At 43.3% G+C, this 19,145-nt stretch overlaps 1 protein-coding gene across 1 annotated transcript in view; it reads right to left on the reverse strand.

Annotated features, from left to right (window-relative positions):
- Positions 1–11,441, reverse strand: part of CHSY3 (chondroitin sulfate synthase 3) — a 229,889-nt gene extending 218,448 nt beyond the window's left edge. The window contains exons 1-2 of the mRNA XM_004586613.3: positions 10,584–11,441; positions 8,017–8,300 (exon numbers count right to left, since the gene is read on the reverse strand). Coding sequence (XP_004586670.3) covers positions 8,017–8,300; positions 10,584–11,400 — 1,101 coding nt within the window. The 5' untranslated portion in view covers positions 11,401–11,441. The remainder of the gene's footprint in view (positions 1–8,016; positions 8,301–10,583) is intronic.
- Between the last annotated feature and the right edge of the window lie 7,704 nt (positions 11,442–19,145).

Genomic DNA, 19,145 nt, shown 5'->3' on the forward strand with positions numbered 1-19,145 from the left:
GCAAAGCAGGTATCAGATGAGTCTGGACAACTTGTTGTGCACACCATTTTCTTTTTTATCTCTGTCATAAATGGATGCACTTCATTCAACATCATCACCTACCTGTTTTTGAAATGCTAGACAATGATTTGAATAAAACAGATACTGATGTAAGAATACCTCCAAAAATAATCTTATTTGCAAAATCAGCACTCAAAATTACATGTATAATCTGGCACCTCTTGTGATAAATACTGGAGTAGGGGAGAGTGTGAATCCAAAAGTCAAACTGACATTTGGAAGAAAAATAGAAACATAAAAGAGTGCTGAATTAGTGAGGAGTGGGAGTGAGCCCTCCACACATATGGAAGACAGAAATTGGAAGACTTTTTACTGTACACATTATCATGCATTTAGTTTTTGAGACCTTTTATGTTATTGGTTTGAATCACTTAAACTTCAAAAAAGTTTAAAACAAAATTTAGTGATTTTAATAAACCAATTTTAAACACATTAAACTTTTCATTTTAGGTTTATGATAGATTGCATTTTTCCTAGTTTTACCTATGAATGAAATTTACCTAAAACAATACTTAGGTGTAGAATGCTAACAGAGTACACTCACATGCCTCCTGCCTCAGCAGAGGAAATGATCCACTTTGTGAGAAGTGATTCTCATTGCCTGACTTTGCTACTGAAAGGCTGTTACAAAAAGCTGGAAAGCCATTCCTGGTCTGTCTCCATCTGCCATCACTATGTCTCTCTGTTTTCACACTTCACTGCCCTCTCAGTCCTCATTCAACTCTCATTTCCTTTGCTCTCTGCCTAGTTGCTAACTTGCCAAGTGAACTTCCCTACGCACAAGTTTACCCTCTGACGTAGTCTGGAAAGTTCCTGCCTCAGGAACCTGCAGGGCTCCACTACCACGTTCTCAGGGAGGTCCAGTCATCCACTGCACACTGTCCAGTCTGAAGTCCCTCCCCTTCCCTGCTGATTTTCTGTCTTTTCCACTGAGCAGTGATGGCAGGGGCTTTGTCTATCTGTAGGCTACCCTAGCTCTGGCACTTGGAGAACAGCTCTGGCATATCAGAGACTCTGTACGCATTTGTTAAATAAACCGTCACCTAATGAACCCCATGAACCCAAAGCAGAACTAGCACTCCTCAACCTCATCACTGCCTGGAAGTTTCCAAACTTACTCCTCTTCTCTTAGTGCCTTATCTCTAGGATTAACATCCAAGCCAAACCTCAGACTTCTATTAAAATCTCCCTCCATCCCCCCTCTACATCTCTCACTAACTATGGTGTCTCTCATTTCCCTCTCCTCACCAGCTCTTCCATGCCATTTTCACCTTGGGAATAAAAAATTCAGTGTATTAGAAATGGATAGTATAATGTCTGTTTCATAATATGCCCCACATACGTGGTTTTTTTTCTGTTAGTATTTACCAGGTTTGGGTATTCCCAACTTTCCCTCGTGGGGTTGGAAAGGATTCTGCTGTATTTTCTTCTTGATAGATGGACTCTGTTATCACTGTAAAGATATTGACTTTGTACTTTCTACTCTACTGGGATACAATACAGCAGGAAGGGAGCTGAGGATCCCTGCCTCTGCTAAAGGTAAAAAGAATAAGAAGAAAGAAAATAACCCATGCATCCTCCCCGTTTGTAGGGAGATTCTTCTTAGGCCTCACTTCCTTTATGTCAGAACAGAAGGCAGACCTGTGTTATACGGTTTCATCATAATTTCTGTACATTTCCTGTTTTCTTTAAATTTTGATTGTATCAATGTATGATTTTATCAGAATATTACTTTGGAAAGCCTCTTATTGAGATACAGTAATATCAGAAAAAAAACGTTTAAAATAAATAAAAATGACAGGAATAATGAAAATTTAGATGCCACTGAAAGACACCCCGCATTATAAATAGAGTAGATATTTCAAAATCTCAGAAAATTGATAAATTCATTTCATTCATCTGCTACTTTCAAGAGCATTTTAAATATTATTTTGATCCAAATAATCCAGAAGCTTTTTAACATGGTACTATAAATGTGCTAACTCTAAATACAGTTCCTTCAGGAATTTAGCACATGTGTGAACAGTTAGAGAGGAAGACTTTTCAGGTTTTAAACGACAGTGAGTAGCTATATTGTCATAGAACTTATTTCCAATTTCCTGAAAGCATCTGCCAAATGTAACATTATTCACAATTGTTGGAAATCATCACCTTGGAAATCAAAATGGTCACAATTCAGGTGATAAGACATGAGCAATGACAGTGAACTAGCTCAGGCTACAAAATAGGCAAAAAGCCACTCTTCTCCAGCATTTGAAGTTGCAGTTTTATTTTATACAAAAAAGAAAACATCATGGCAGCAAAGGAATTTTATAAAATTCATGCATGATGGTTTCATCTGACAAGCAGAATGCAGTGGGAAGCGTAGGTGTGAGAAGCTCACTGCTTTTAGTAAAGTTAAAAAAAAAAACCCAAATTGTGACTAAATCAAGCCTAGAAAAGATTTTTGACAGACTGAATTTTAGATCATAATGTCAGTCTTTTACTTTTGCAAATATAAATGAATGGATTCGCAGGTCAAAAATCACATTTAGGATAGTGCAAAACTAATGTTAGAAAAGAGGAAAGTGATAAAGAACAGGAAGACACTGAGAGAGGTTCAAAATCCCTGTAAAAACAACACAGGCACTTAACCCCAAGGAACACGCTGGGAAGATTCTGTAGAGTTCAATTTCTTAGGGTGTAGCAACTGAGGATTTCAAAACACTTCCAGGACATATCTTCTTGTGAAATGATGAAATTTCCTAAGATTTTTGGTCTTTAACGGGCCAAGATTTAACATAGAACAATCTAGTATAAAGTTACTACTTAAAGTGACTAGTAAAACTACTTAGATGAAATTTTTTTTTAATTTATACAGAACTATTTTCGCTAAAATGGAATTCTGCTTATTTTGAAACAACTTTTAAAGAAATAAAGATATATATTAATTGGCACCAATTTATTGAAAACATTAAAGTTCAATATAAACTGTTGTTAAAATGACTCTTAGATGAACTATAAGAATCCATCGGAGTGAGAAAAACCATTGGAATTGAAATTATTGCACAACCTGTGTGTCAATGATCTTGCTGAAAATAAAAACTCCCAACTCTGATAATGCACAATGGGACAGAATATATACATGAATTTAACTATGAGAATGTTTTTGTGATATGCCAAAAACTCTAAAACAGTTATATTGTATCATGTTATTTTAATTGACAAATAATAAAAAGATGAATTTCCTAGTAAGCATAGTGTCTAAAATATACATCACATAACCGCTGGGGAAATGACTTCATTTCATGAAATGAGCAACAAGTGGATTTATCTGGTTCAAGAGATCAAATTCTTTACATCCCCTGGCCCAGGCAGTTAACTAAGCAAGCTAGTCTGGGGTATAATAGAACCGTAAGGCAACTGAAGATTGCCTGTCTCTGCTAAAAGGAAGGAAAGAAGGAAGGAAGGGAGAAGGGAGGGAGAGAGGGAGAGAGAGAAAGAAAGAAAAAGAAAGGAAAAAAAAGAAACTAACATACCCTCATGTGCCAAACAATATTTAAGAGCCATATGCAGCCTTCCAAACTGCCAGATTGTAGCTCTAGAAGAACAGTAGCCAAGATAGAGCCCAACCAAAAATACAATCTTAGCCCATGAGGGATGCCAAGTAAATCTTTGCATTCATGGTGACTTGAACACAACAGGCACTAGTTAGTAATCTTCAATTACAAAATATGATGTGTAAATGAGCACAACAACAGCAACCCTGCAGCTGGCTGAGCATGGTCACCTGCCATATGGCCACCCCAGGTGGGCAAGGGAACCCCTGAATCCGACAGGGAGAACCAGTCTGGAGATCTACCAGGCTAAGGTCTCTATCCAGGAGAGGTCAGGGCATGCCCTTGCCGCGATGTGAAGTCACATCTGGCCGTCTCCTGGTTCAGGCATCAGGGTTCTCAGTCAAGAGCACAGGGATTTACTGAGAACCTGAAGAAGAGCAGGGCATACCAAAATATTTCATTACCATTCAAGGCAGAATGGACAAAACAAACAGTCGACGGAGCAAGAGAAAGAAAATCCGCATGCAGGAGGCATAAACGGCAAGACCTGCATTCCCAGACCACCAGGGCTTCACTGTCATGGAGGACTGAATCTACAGGTTATCACCCCAGGCCCAGAGGCACCGGGGAAGAAGTTGCAGGGTCGTGAGGACAAGCCTCTGGCTGCTCCTGTCAGGTGACCACAGGCTGGGACACTACTGACTTCCTTCCTTACTGCAAACTCCAGTAAAACCCAGAAAAAGGGCTCACTGTATGGCAACCAACACACACATATCTGCAGTATTTTTACTTTATGTAGATAGAGCCCAATCTGTTCCTTGAAATCAGTATATAAACAGAAGACTTGTCAAATAGCATTTCCCACAGGATCTCTTTAAGATCAGCCATTTTCTACAAAGGACACACTCTGACGCCATGTCTCACAGTGACATTTACTAACATTGGGTCCTGCCTGTTTTTGTTTTTCTTCTTGTTTTTGTTTTGTTTCATATTTTTAAAGTCAGATACACAGAGAGGAAGAGAGACAGAGAGGAAGATCTTCATTACATTGGTTCACTCCCCAAGTGGCCACAACAGCCAGAGCTGAGCCAATCCAAAGCCAGGAGCCTGGAGCCTCTTCCAGGTCTCCTACCTAAGTACAGGGTCCCAAGGCTTTGGGCTGTCCTCGACTGCTTTCCCAGGTCACAAGCAGAGAGCTGGATGGTAAGCGGGGCTACCAGGATCATAACTGGCATCCATTTGGGATCCCAGAGTACACAAGGTGAGAACTTCTGCTGCTAGGCTACTGCACCGGGCCCTTCCTGTTTTTAAAATGCTACAACACACTGTCTCCTTATTCCTTTCCTAAAAATAATAAGCTTGGCTCTTCTACATGAAAAGGTTTAGTGTGAACCTTTTGATATAGATGAACCACTACTGATAATTAAGTGAAATGTATGAATCTATGTTATACAAGTTTAACAAAAGACATTATCTCTGTAGAATCAGGATAATTATATCTATTATTTACTGATATATTTATCACATGCTAAACAGTATATCAAAGGCTTCATAGGGGTCATTTTCCTAGTATTCCGCTTAACCTTCCCCATAGATTAATGAGTTATAGCTACAATCTCCATTTTCAGTGAACTGAGCCCGACTTAAAGAAGCAAGCAACACGCCAAAGAAAATGAAATCAATAAAAGGCGGGGCGGTGGTTTAACCCCATCAGTCTTCTCATTAACATTGCTCCTCACTACGCTTCCCTCATGTTTCATAATATAATCTTAATTTCATACATAAAAGAAAAAGCAAACTTCAACCTGGCAACAAAGAACACTAGAGGAATTCTATGATCTGTAAAAAACACAACTCATTTTTAAGGAAAACCATCCAATCTGTTTCACAATTTGTCTAGTTCTCCTATTACAGTGCAAACCTGATCACCACTTTTAAAGTCCAGATTCCATCCCAGACATATCATCTATTCACACTCAAAAATCAAGAACATGCCTCCATAATGGTGCTCTCAACTCTCAAGAACCTTCACAAGAAAGAAATTGAAGTGAACTTCTAAAACTTGGAAAGGCATAAAGAAAATTTAAAATATTAAGGAAAAATGTTCCAGAGAGTTGTTTTAGGAGAAATATAAAAACTAATGCAATTATCAACTTCGTAGCTTTTTCTGTGAGTAGATATGAAGTGACACCTCCACTGAGCATGACGACCAAGAGGAGAACAGACTGACCTTTCTACCTAACATAAACAGCATCACAGACAGACACCATTCCCAAACATAAAACCCAAACTAGGAAGTGATGTCTGGGATGTGTGGACATTACACCCTGGTTCAAATCTGTGATCATTGCTTTAAATAAAACTCTGAGAATGTGTAATAGGAGCCATCAATGGTTCCTTCCAAAAACTGAATACTGAAATAGCTCCACAAACACTGAAATGCCACAACCTGGTAAATCCTACATGAGTAAAGTAAAACATAGGTTCACAAACCATAATAGCAACCCTCTAGAAAACAATACTGAAATGATTTGCTTATAAAGATTCTGAAGTCAGTGGTCATAACTATCAGCCTAATTCAAAACGCATGTGAAGAACTGAAGCCATGCTCACCACGTTACCACTGGTAACATGTAAGAACCTCACATTTCTCTTACGTCATTAAGAAAAGGCTCGAAGATTCCACTTATTCTGAGAGAGTATGCAACTACAATAACATTGTAAACAAATGCATAGACTATAAATAAAATATTGAACCAATTCTTAAGCTTGTAGGTCACTGGAACATATTTTAAACTCATGGACCAGGAATGGGTTGACTTCTTGGTAAAGTGTATACTTCCCCAACATATTTAACGAAAACCTGATATAAAAGACACTGAACCATAGCCTGCTTCAAACATTTTGTGGGATGCTAAGGCTAGAAAATACAAAATGATAACTTTTCTTTATTCTTTTCTTCACTTTATTCTTAATTACAGCAGAGTTTCTTTGCAAATCACCCATTCACAGTAAATGTGTGCACAATACTTTCAAGTTAACAAAATTGTTCTATATTTAATGCTTATTTTTGCCTTTGTTAGTTTTATACTAAATAAGAAATCTTTTTCTGTTTAGTTTATCCATAAACTGTCAAGCTTTGTGCTATAATATTTTGATTATCTTTTTTATTCTAAAAGGTTATTGCAGCATAGTCTTATTCTAAAATACTGTATTAGTTTCAAAATAAATTAGTTATGTCATTTAAATTTACATTACAAATCTGTTTTATAGTACTTAATCCATACTCCAAATAACGACTTGTGGTAATTTTCACTTTCTGGAAAAAGTATACAAAATATTGTCTTAAAGTATAAGTACCACAAAGTTTCAAAAATTGAAATAATGAAAGTGAAATCATACTTCTAAAAGAAAATAAACGGAATTGCTAATTCTGAACTAAAATGACTTCACAGGAAATACATTTTCATAAGATCTTTCTTCCATATTAAGTAGCATGAAAATGTGGAAAGAGAAGCAAGTGATTTAAGGTACAATTTACAAAGCAGTGCAACTGGGGAACTAAAATAATTTTTAACTCCAACCACTTAAAAACTAAATTACACTAAAAACTGTAATACACTGCTGAAATATTAATCAAATTTTATTATGATTATCTTCAAGGAAACCTATTTTAACTTGAGTTCTACTTCATTTCAAAACCAATTTCTAAAAGAAAAAAACCAGCATATTTCATAAAACTAATAACTAAAACAACAGTTCATAAGTCAGATTTAAGAAGAAAAAGCTCTAAGGACATACACGAAAAAATTCTGGGGGATGAGTCAAAATATTAACCAGTGACTTAACACCTGCAGAACACCTGTACTTTCACAGATATATCATTCATTTTAGAGGACCAAGAAATTATCAAAGTTGTTAAAACTTTGTGAATACATTTGTCATAAGTAATATATTATTAGCTAACTTTTTATGATTTTTAAAACTACACTTCCACTTGAAAATCTTCCTGAAAAACTTGATATTTTAATTACATAAAGAGATGTCATTGCACATCTATTGTAAAAAGAAAAGAATACATAACTCCGAATGCTAAAAACCATAGCTGAAGGTCATAAAATTGGTCCCGTTAGAGATAGGAAAGGGATCCACTTTCCATACACTAAAAACAAAAAACTCCAATGAGAAACAGTACTTTCTAAAGAATGACAACAAACAGGCTACAGTGAAGGTAGGCATAAGACTTAAGAAAAGAATCTGCCACAATCACTCTTACCTCCATAAACAGCTACTATTTGCATTTTCAAGCAAACACAAAGATATAAAAATATACATTATAGAAATAAATAATGTCCCCAGATCGTAAGATGGAGTGCACCTGTACAAGTGAACACTTCCATCACCGCTCCAGGCTTACCTCATAAGACCAGACACACTGGGTCCCACCGAAGCGGCGAACGCACCTCCCGACTTCCACATCCTCGTGCGTCGTGTACATCTCCCGGAGGCATTGGCCGATGTGCGGCACCATCCTCCGGAGCACTTCGCGGCTGAAGATCATGCCCGGGCCGCCCATGCAGAAGTTCTCCCCTGGCTCCAGGCCCAGCTTGCCAAGCTCTGCAATGCTGCCCAGGCCGGTCTGTCCCAGGTAGAGAGGTTTGCTGCTGTTCAGCGATCTAAGAAACTCTTCTAACTTATCACCTACAAAGAGAGGGTTACAGTGATCTCTTCTGCTTATTCCACAGTCATTTATAACACACAAGGTGAGGCACGCAGCTTACAGTGCTGTGCTAAGACACCCTTAAGTCTTATGCAAGTGAGAAGAAGAGAACTTGCAGTAGTCTAGCATTTTAAAACACCAAGGGACAGTTACTAATTACATCATAATTAAATGTTCTCTTTATCAAAGGTACTGCAAAACCTTACGCCTAACAGTAATCATATTTTGGGAAAATGTGAACTAACGATGGAAAATAATGACAGGGCTCTTAGTGCATTTTAAGTAACAAAACATTCTTGGAATATAAACATCAAACATTTACATTTAACACCATTTTGGCACACTATTGATAATCCAATATTTTTTTCCTGATAATTTATTTAGTTAAATGTTTTGCTTTTAACTGCATCACAAGCAAGCCATACAGTAGGGGAGAGGATCTGACTCAAACTGTGTTACCACTTAAAAGTTGACACTAAAAGCATTCTTTTAGAGGAAAAACACGGGGGGGGGGGGGCATTTAATAAGAATTCAACAATGCATCGCTTCTCGGCCTTTTGGCTAAGATCAAGTGTAGAATTCAATAATGCACTTGATCTTGCTTGTAGTTTGAAAATTCATCCAGAAAAACAATTAAAAACACTTCGAATGCATGGGGCACCCCATAAAGCGATACTTGAGAGCAGGTCGGGTTACCCTCTCCATATCTGCAATCACCCGCCCCTCTTCACTGTCATTAGTGGTGAGCAGGACAGCACGCCCCAACCCCTGGGCCCCAGCGGGCCTCAGCTAACTGCTACTGAATTCTGAACACAAAACGCATTCCGCTCTTAACAGAAATGGAAACGGCAAGGGGTTCTACAAGTTCTCTGCAAAGTGTGGCCAACTTCCGCCAGGAAACCCCTGCGTTTTTCCATGAGTCATGGGAGTCTCGTGGGATAGTGGAAGATCTTTCAGCCAGTTCGAAACAGAGTGTTTCAGCAAGACAAACTGCAGGCAAACTTATTTTGTTGTATCCAATTATTAGTATTTCCGATTTGTCCCCAGTGACCAGTGTGGCCTATGTGGACCAGCCCTCCAGCAGTTTCCCTCATCCCATTCAGAATCTCCAGTTTACAGACCAACAGGGTCTCCCCTGTGTCAAAACAGGGCAGCTTGGGGGTGGGGGAAAGGAGGGGAGTTCATCTGCCATTTATTTCACGAAAGATACCACCCGGATCAGAGAAAAGGAGGGCTCAATTCAATGAAGCCACAATTCAAAGAGCAAGCTAAGGCAGGGCTGCGCTCCCAGCCCAGGAAGCTGGGAGACCTTCTCCCTGTGCAACCCTGCTGCCTGCCTCAAGTCCCTCCTCGTCCCAGCAGCTGACTGGGCCGGAAAGATTGACTCCCGGGCGGGCTGGAAGCAACTCCCGATGTGCCGAGTTTAGAAATTCTCTCGCCAGGGCCGCCCACACACAGGGAAAGGACCGCCTTTCTTCCAAAACTGACAAGAAAGTTTCTTGTGCTGTGGGTGCCCGCGGTCCCGGGCAGGACCTCGAGCCTCCTCTTATCGCCGCTGCAGCCACCCACAGGCACCTACGCGGACCCGAGCTCACAGTCCGCTCCCACGCGCCTCTCCCTCCCGCCCCAACACCCACGCCTGGCAATGAACCTCGCCCTGGGGGCTCAGGGTCTGGGGTGCGGGACTGCCGCTGCACCCCGGCCTCTGCTCCAGGCCTCCACACGTGCAGCGAGCGGCGCTCTAGGGAAGGATGCGCACGCGGCAGTGTCCCAGACCGCCAAGACCATCTTCCCAACTCCGCTGTGCCGAGCCAGCGCTAGGGCCGGGTTTGAAACAAAGAGTGGGAGCAGAAATCTAGAGCGCCGGAGCCACACACTCGCCCCACCAGCACCCTCAGACTTCCCATCCGCCGCTGTCTGCGGACACGCCCCTCCGGACGGCTTTGCAAACTCTGGCCACCGGGTGCTGTCCGAGAAGGACGGGCTGGGTCCAGCTCCCGGGTTCCTCACCTCTCGCACACAATAAGGAGCAGGGGGCAAGCACAGGGCAGAAAGAACAGTGCGGAGGAGGTAGGCAGATAAAGCCAGGAGGGTGGAAGGGGGGGTCCCAGCCGGCTGGCTGGCTGGGAGCGGTGGGTGTCCGCGAGGGGTGCGGCGGGCCGGGCGCAGCGGGAGCCAGGAGCCCGCAGCCCACCCGGGCAGAGAAGCAGTGCCCAGGCTGGGCAGCGGCAGCAAGGGCGCAGAGAACGGCGCTGGGAGGTCACCTTTGATGTAGACATCGTCGTCGGCGCGCATGAACCACTCGTACTTGTCCAGGTAGTGGTCGTGCATATACTTGATCATCATGAAGGACTTTTTCTGAGGAGGGTAGGAGTCGTCCACCCCCGGCAATGCGATGACAGGTATGGGTGGCGGGGGCTGCCCGAGGCCGGCGTTGGGGGGCTGCTGGCTGGAGAAGAACTCCACGCGGCCGGGGATGAAGCGCGCCCAGGTCCGCTGCGCCGCCAGCGCGCGGCTGCCCAGGTACTTCTGCGCGGTCATCACCCCCACGTACAGGAAGTCCCGGGGTCGTGCGCTCGGGGCGGTGGCGCCCCCGTCCCCGCTGCCGTTGTGGCTGCGTCCGCGCTGCCCAGCCGCGCCCCCTTCCTCCTCCTCCGGCTCCCCCTCGGACGCTGGGGCTCCGGGAAGCCCCGTCGCGCCCTCGGGCTCGCGTCCCCGCCGCCGCAGCCGCCGCTGCTGCTGCTGCTGCTGCTGCTGCTGCAGCGGAGGTGGCCGTAGCCAGGGGCTGCTTCGAGAACTGGTCACTCCGGGAGCTGCCTGGGCCAGCTGCGGGCCCTGGAGCTCCCGGCGCGCGGGGGGCGGCGACGGCTCCTGCCGCGGCCACGACTGGGGCTGGGGGAGCGGCTGCTGCGCGCCGAGGCCAGCGGCCAAGCGGCCGTAGTAGGAGCAGAGGTTGGAGCCGCGTCTCTTCCTCTCGCTCAGCTCGGCCACCCTGGGAGCGATGAGCCAGGACGCGGCGGTGAAACCCAGAACGAGCCCCAGTGCCACGCTCATCCACGGGCGGCGGGAGCGCACGGCCATCGCGACGGCCCCGGGCGCAGCGCGGGGTCCCCCCGGCTCACAGCCGCCCCTCCTCCGCCTCCGCGCCCCCCAAGCCCCGGCCGCAGCCCGCCGCCGAGACGCCGCTGTCGGCTCAGGGTCGCACGCTCAGGCGCCTCGCCCGCCGCGGGCTGTCGCTGCCGGGCTGGGCTCGGCGCTAGGATCGGGAGTCAAACTTCTCCCGGCGGTGGCGGCGGCGGCGGCGGCGAGCCGAGCTGCAGGAGGAGGAGCGGCGGCGGTGGCAAGGCGTCCGCTCCTCGGCTGCCACCCTGTCACTGGCGCGCCTGGGCCCTCCCTCCTCCGCGAGCGCCCGCCCTCGCTCCCCGCCTCCCGCTCCCCCACGCCGCCGCCGCCGCCGCCTCAGGACCCGCCCGGAGGAGGGGCGGCGAGCAGCGGTGCCGCCCGCCGGGAAGCTCCGGCTGCGGTGCTTGCCCCCCGTCTCCGCCCTCGCGTGCTCCTCGCTAACGCCTCGGTCCAGCGCCGGCCTCCTCTCCGGAAGGAAACGATCCTGTCGGGCCGCCTCCGGCTTCCAGAGCCGACGCCCCCCTTGGCTCGCCTCCCCCGGGCTTGGCTCTCCGGCCCATCGCCCGGCCCTGTCCTGCCCTCCGCCGGCCTCACGCACCGCGTCCCCAGGCTCCGCTGACCTCACCGGCGGCGCGCGGGTCCGCGAGCCCCTCCACACGCCGCTCCCCGGCCGGCAGGGCGGCGGCCGGCGACCCTGCCCGTGGCGGCCCGGCGTGACCCCCTCACCCCGCCCCTCGCTGGACGCGCCGCCCGCGTTCTCCTCAGCCCGCGCTCGCGGCTGCCGCGCGCCTCCCCTGCCCACGCCCCGTCCCGCGCGCGGCTGAGGCGGCCGTCGGGCCCGCCCCGCGCCTCGCCGCGCCCTCCCCGCACCTTCCGCACTCTCCCCAGTGGGTCACCCCGAGTCCCGCTGTCACCTGCTGTCTCCCAGAGGGATTGGAGCCCCCTGCCCCGACAGGCTGCGGGAGTTGGCGGGTGAGTGTGTGTCCGGCCCCCAGGGAAGCTGGGAGCCTCGCGTCCTCCACCTGTGGAGCGGAGGAAGCCCGGGCCGCCCGGGACTGGTCTCAGCCCCCCGCGGGGCGGCGGCCTCGGTCTCCTGAGCAGAGTCGCCAGGACGGGGCTTCATTCTGGGTAGCTAACGCGAAGGCGCCATGACCCGGAAAATCCGAGCTGAGGAAAGCCTTAACCACCAAAAAGAAGTCAGCTCCAACTTGTGAAAATCAAATAGGAGATAGGTTGTTTACTCCGGCCTTTTAACGCTTGCCTCTGGCCGCAGCAAGAGACTGTACCCCCCACCTCCCAACCCCAGGAGGTAGGAGCGTTTTCAGCAACAGAGTAGGTGTGTGATATTGGTCCCAGCGGAAGCCATTGCCTGAAGGTGTGTGACGTCTGGAGGAAGGGCACACTGTAAAGTGTCTCTTTAAAGGTTGTGCATCCGCCTGCAGTCCGGTCCACTTGGCAAGCCAAGCCCGTGCCTTTTCGACTTCGGTCTTCTGGTTTACCCATCAAACTCCAAGGGACGCTATTGAATGGCGCTAGACGTGGGGCTCGGTCCAGCCAGAGGCTGGCAGCGTGGCCGGAACAGCCGGCCTGCCCGGAGCCGTCGGAGGAGTGGCTCTTTCCACACCGGGCGCTAGCCAGCAGAGACACGTCTCACTGGACATTCATCTGCAGGCAGTGACGCTGCTTTTCCCCCATCTGGGTCTTGCCCACAGGCGCCTGGGAACAAAGTTGACTGGAGTCTTTCTCAAAGCTGAATTTTAGAATACAAAGCTCATCCTACCAGGCAACCCCTTCTGACTTAAAAAAATTACGTCTTTCCAAGGAGAGCTTGACATTTTTATAGTGGTGCTACTCAACAGAACTTTCCCCATAATGGAAATACTCATTGTCTGTGCTCTTAGAAGGCAGCCACTAACCACATGTAATGATGGATTGCCTGAGACATGGGCAGTGTTACTGACAAAATGCATTCCAGTGTTATTTTAGTTATTTTGTATTTGAATAACCCCATGTACCAGGAAACAAACATGTTGGACAGAATTTTTCTAGAAGCTGCATGCTATGGTGTGGTCCACAGTGAAGGATAAGTTGTCCAGCTACACACCCACATACTCAGTCTCCCTGCAGGCTTCAGCTGCGTTTTAATTCTTTAGGTTCCCTTCATACAGTTGATCTGCAAAACTACTAATTCTCATTGGACACATAAGCTATTTAGATTACTTGAGGACCAAGTCAACCCCATTTATTGACAAATATGTATTAGGGATTAAATTGTAGAAAAGGTGACTGGCTGTTCCACTGTTTTCCACCATGAAGCTTACAGTATAGTGTATGACTGTAAGCATCACACTACAAGATGGGTACAGTGGTGATGCATGATACAAAGATAAGAGGCAGAAACATGAGTGTTTACCAGAGCAGGTAATTTAGTCTGGGAGTTAGAAAAGGTAGTAGGGACATTGACTTACAGTGAACAGTAGTGAAGTAATGTTCAATACCAACCAGCTAATCGACCTCGGACAAGTTACATCAATTCCCCAAACTTCAGATACTCCATCTATAAATACCTTCAGTAAAGGTTTGTTGCTGTTTTATCCATAGTCTCTAGTTCTTTATGACATTTGAGATCTGCTCTTATTTTCCAGTCTTTCACAATAAAATCTATTAGGTATCATCTTAAATTATATTTCTTACTTTCACTTATTTAACAAATATTTATTTAGCATCTACTATAAAGTGGACACTAGTATCAAGAAAGAGCAGAAAATAAAACAGATAAAGCACCCCTCTTAGGCTCACATTCCATTACAAGGAGATTACCCATGTACACATATATATGCATGTGTGTGTGTCTGTAATGCACTTTCTTTACAGCATGTTGGGTAGCAAGTGTTTTGAAAAACGTCTACTGGAAGCATTAATGTTTTAAGTCAAGCCATGTATAGTGGGTCTGTCAGAGAAGTTCTTTCTCTGTTTTAGCTGAGAACAGAAAAATGAGTGAACTAACCATGAGGCTATCTGAAAATCTGAAAGACAAGGCTTCTCCTTCCCCAGAAGAGGGCACAGGCAAAACAAAGTCTCTGAGACCAATATGGCGTGCTGAGTAATGGCAGACGCTGAGATAGTTTTCAACTAGGAGGGAACTGCTGAATTGCTCATTATTCAGGCTATTTTGGTTCCATAGAGTTATACAAATGCAAAATACATGACTTAACTTTTTCTAGCAGCCACACTTTAGAAACTAGCAGATAAAATTAATTTTATAACACTTTTTACTTGGTATCACTTTAAATTATCAATTTAAAATTGTAGCAAAATATTTTACATTCTTTCAATTGGTGCTATTTTTTCCCCCAAAACAATGTGCAGTCTCAGTTCAGATAAGCCACATTTCAGATACTCAGTGGACACATGTGAATGGTGCCACCATAACGGACAGTGTATGTTTGGAGCATTGCATGCATTTGTAAGAATTTTGGCTTTTGCACCAAGTGACAGTAATAGTATTACCTGGAGGGGTCATACAGTTTTTAGTTACATTTCTACATGGACCACTGTAGCTCCCATTAGAAAAAACTAGAGGGTCAAAAAGGTAGAAATAGGGGAAGCATTTAAATCATTACTTAACTTACCTTCACCACCTTGGAATAAAAAAAAAAGTTGTTTTTGTTTTTTTTTAAGTCCACAGTGTCTACGCCCATTCCTCATTTATGGTAAGAAAAAGCTTTGGTAAAAATTTTAATACGAATTAATTTTATGTTAATTGAGATTTTAGTAGTTACTTATTTGGTATTTCCCAAAGTCAGTGAAGTAATTTTCTCATATTCACTTTGATTTTGAAGATACATCACTTTTTAAAATAGACAGTTTTCTGGGAAATCTCTTATACAAGATAAAGATTGCCCTCCCCAAACCCAAGGATGAAGTTTTACATTTAAAAATATATAACTTCTAAGAAGAGTTAAAGAAAAATCATCTGGGTAAGAGGGCTGTGGAAGAACAAATATTTGCATAAGTTCATTATTATTAAAGATGAATGTTTAGCTTATTGGCATACTATGTCATAAGAGGCTACACACATGTCAGTATTCTAATACCTCTGGCTTACAGTGAATGTCATCGCAGCTGCTCTTATCATAGAAAACGTGTTGATAAATATACCTGTGAACAACCTTATAAAAAATTCTGTGAAACACCTTGACAGAAGATTTTGAGAAATGTAAAACTCAAATCCTAAAATTACTTGTTTATAGAGACAATTTTAAAGCCGATTCCTCATCCTCCCTAAAAGCTTTAACAGTTCAAGCTTGTCCATAATTAACTACTGCTCTATGTAGTTGAAATAACTGGAAAGGGTAGTATCTTAAAATCACAGTAAAATGTACCAGTAAGTTTAAAGGGGGTATATCACAGTAGTTAAATAGTTTTTCAAAGCAGGTGCTCCTGTTCAGGATGTAATCAAGTTTAGATTGCCGAGCACACTTCTGTTAGGATTTTACTGAGTTGTTTTGAATATTGTGTTTTCCTTGACAGATCAATGCTGAGTTGATTTCATTTGTGTGAAGCAACTGTGGCATCTAGTGGTTAATAATCATAATGGTAATTCAGGTTGTTCTAAGGAATAACTTAAGTCTTAAAATATTTTGGTATCACCAAATAATATTATAGTCTAAACAATGTAAGATAACCATTTGATAATATTTTTATTTCCTCAGAAATCAATACAAAGGAATGATCAAAGTTTATATACTGAAAAAACAAAAGGTGAGTATTTAGAGCAGATTGTGAAACAACTCTGTAAGAGTCATTTAAGTAATCATTATAAAAATGTTGCATTTAGTTTTTTTTTTTTACACTGGCTTCATGTTTGATGCCAAAAAGAGATTTTTAATTGTTAATTATTTTAGAGAAAATAGTATTATTGTGGCTGTTTTCTAAAAGTATCCTTATTTTCTGACATAGACAGGAAAATGTTCGTAGCTATGGTGATTTAATTTCTGCAATTTAAATAATGTGAGAGATGCTACATGTATGTTGATGTAGGTGGAGCCTAACTGACCACTTATTGATTGCGCTTGGGTGAATGAATACCTTTAGGCAAATTTATAATTCTCTATAATAAAATATTTTTAACAAAACAATGGGTATAAGATACATGTGCATTCAATGCTCATTTTCTATAGATTTATCTGACCAAAAGTGGCCCAGTTGCCCAAACAATCCACAAGAAGAAGCTGATATGACAAGCAGAGAATGGGACTCATGCTGTTCTGTAAGTAAAGGTGACCAAATCAGAATAAATATCCTTACTTCTTCTTGCCGCTCCTGATCCCTGTGATAGTTTCAGACACAAGCAAAATGCCCAATCAAGCCTTTACAAAGACATACTGTTTACAATCTGAGAATCTTTTCTCTCTTTTAAGGAAGCCATTGTGTGTGATTAGGTCATGGCTTACGAAACCTCCTGAGCTCCCAATCATGTGTATGAATTTCCTCTAGATAAGGCTTCATTTCAATCTTCTCCTTTCACCATTTTCTTAAAATATTCATAAGCTCTAATTTGATATTTCATTAGAAAACTTAAATCCCCATAACGTCTTTCTGCAGTTTCCTTCATTTTTAATTCATGTTCTTTTCTATCTTACAGACCATTGCTGTTGAGTGGAAATATGTTATTCATGTGTGTAACTTATGCTTTTGTAGAACATTGTTTGAAACAGTGGAAACAGGTGGAACTACTCTCCACACTATATTTTGTTTTATATTTGTTGTATATATTTATATGCATATGTATTTTGTTCTATTTGTTATATTTACATTTGTTTTGAATATTCAGTCTATTAAGCCTCAAAACACACTTTTAAATAACGGAGACAATTGAACTTTCAGAACATTGATTTTGCTGCTTTCTGAAGCATCAGTATAGTCTGTATCACTCATGCTTGCAAATAGAATGCGTAGGTGTGTGTGTCTGTCATGTTGGTGCATGTGTAATTCTTCAGAGCCACACTATCAGAACAAAGGACATACGAGGGATTCTTCGTTTTCTATAATGACTATACTTACCAAATTTCGGGATATTTTCCTGGAATATAGCAGAGGTTAAATACCACCTCTCATTGTTATGGTTTAGGCCTGACAAATAAGGATTCTGTCAGTGAGCGAGTGAGTGAGGTAGACATAGTTTATAATTTATTTTGTTGCTGCTGCAAGGAGTAGTGGACTTCTATTGGAGTTCAAGGTGAAATAATGACACGAGTCTGTCAGTCATCTTGGTGATCAGACTTTATGGCTATCAACAATGCTAGCATATGGACAGCCAAGAGATATTGTTCCTGCTACCCTTGATAAACAGATTCTTTTGGCTTTGGAAAAGATATTTATTTTCAAATATATTTTATTTTTATATATGACATGTAATTTTGTATGAGTTAATAAATTAATATTTAGCCTTTCAGTTTTACTTTCTCATATGATAAATATTTGAGTGTTTCATTGCTTTTGTTTTTTGTTTTTTGTTTTTTTGTTTCATTGCTTTTTAATGACATAAAGATGTCTTAACAACAAGCTTTGAGATTACTAAGTCTAAGGAAGTTGCTTTATTTGTCTTTTTCTTCTCCCTTAATTACCACAATAAATTCTTGCTGTTGATGACATATTACTCTTGTGGTCTGGCAGGACTTCAGAGTAAATTACTTTTTTAAGTCCTGAATTGTTCTTTAAGTCCACAAGTATCTGTTGTCTTTAGATGCATTCTACAAATCCAGTAGCTTAATTTTTTGCTTACATATAGAGCAAGCTGTAATAAGAATTAATATTCCTGGAACAAATATGGTGCAGATCATCCAAGATTTTTAGAAGTCTAATTTATATACAGTAAGAAATTAGTATCTTTTTCACACACACAAAAATATTCATTTATTTATTTATTTGGAAGGTGACACCATCCAGGCCTGCTGAGGTCTTGGCCACACCTTCAGGCGGATGGCACCAGCATTGCCTACCCATTGCTTAACTGATTAAGAGACCACCAATGGGGAACATCTTACCTGTAGGTTCTCCACCCAACAAGGAGGGGTTAGGGAATGCTTAAAATCCCAAGAGCCTGCCCCAAACCTTTGGTGTCTCTCTCTCCCTCAGAGGCACCCCACCTCCCGGCTTTCTCTCCAGAGGTGCTTTCCCCTTCCCTGCTCACCTGGTCCCTTCGCAAATAAACTGTTCTGTCTGCAACAGATTCCCGGCTTTTTATTTCTATACCAAGCTGAGGAGAGAACCCACCGGGCATTTCTGGTAACAGAAGGCACAGAGACAGAAATGCCCGGTGGGTTCTTTCCTCAGCTTGGTAACAGAGGCACAGAGACAGAAAGACAGACCTCAAATGATGGCAACATCCGTGGCTGGACCAGGCCACATGGATAGCAGAGATCCAAGTATTTGGGCTGTCTTCTGCTGCCTTCCCAGGAGTATTAGCTGGAAGCTGCCTCAGAAGTAGAGTAGCACAAATGGCTATCTTTAATAAATATAGGGATATCCTTCCTATTTCTAGAAAAGTAAACCATAGGACAATACATGGTTCTAAAATGACAATTTTTTTTTCAGCACATCTTATATTATTCTGTTAAGGGAAAAAGATGCTTCTGTGGCTTAGTTCTGAAGTTGGAGAGACATAAAATGTTGTGAGGAAAAATAACATTGCTATCCCA

The sequence above is a fragment of the Ochotona princeps genome, chromosome 19 (genome assembly GCF_030435755.1).
Source record: "Ochotona princeps isolate mOchPri1 chromosome 19, mOchPri1.hap1, whole genome shotgun sequence".
In the NCBI taxonomy this organism is placed as follows: domain Eukaryota; kingdom Metazoa; phylum Chordata; class Mammalia; order Lagomorpha; family Ochotonidae; genus Ochotona; species Ochotona princeps.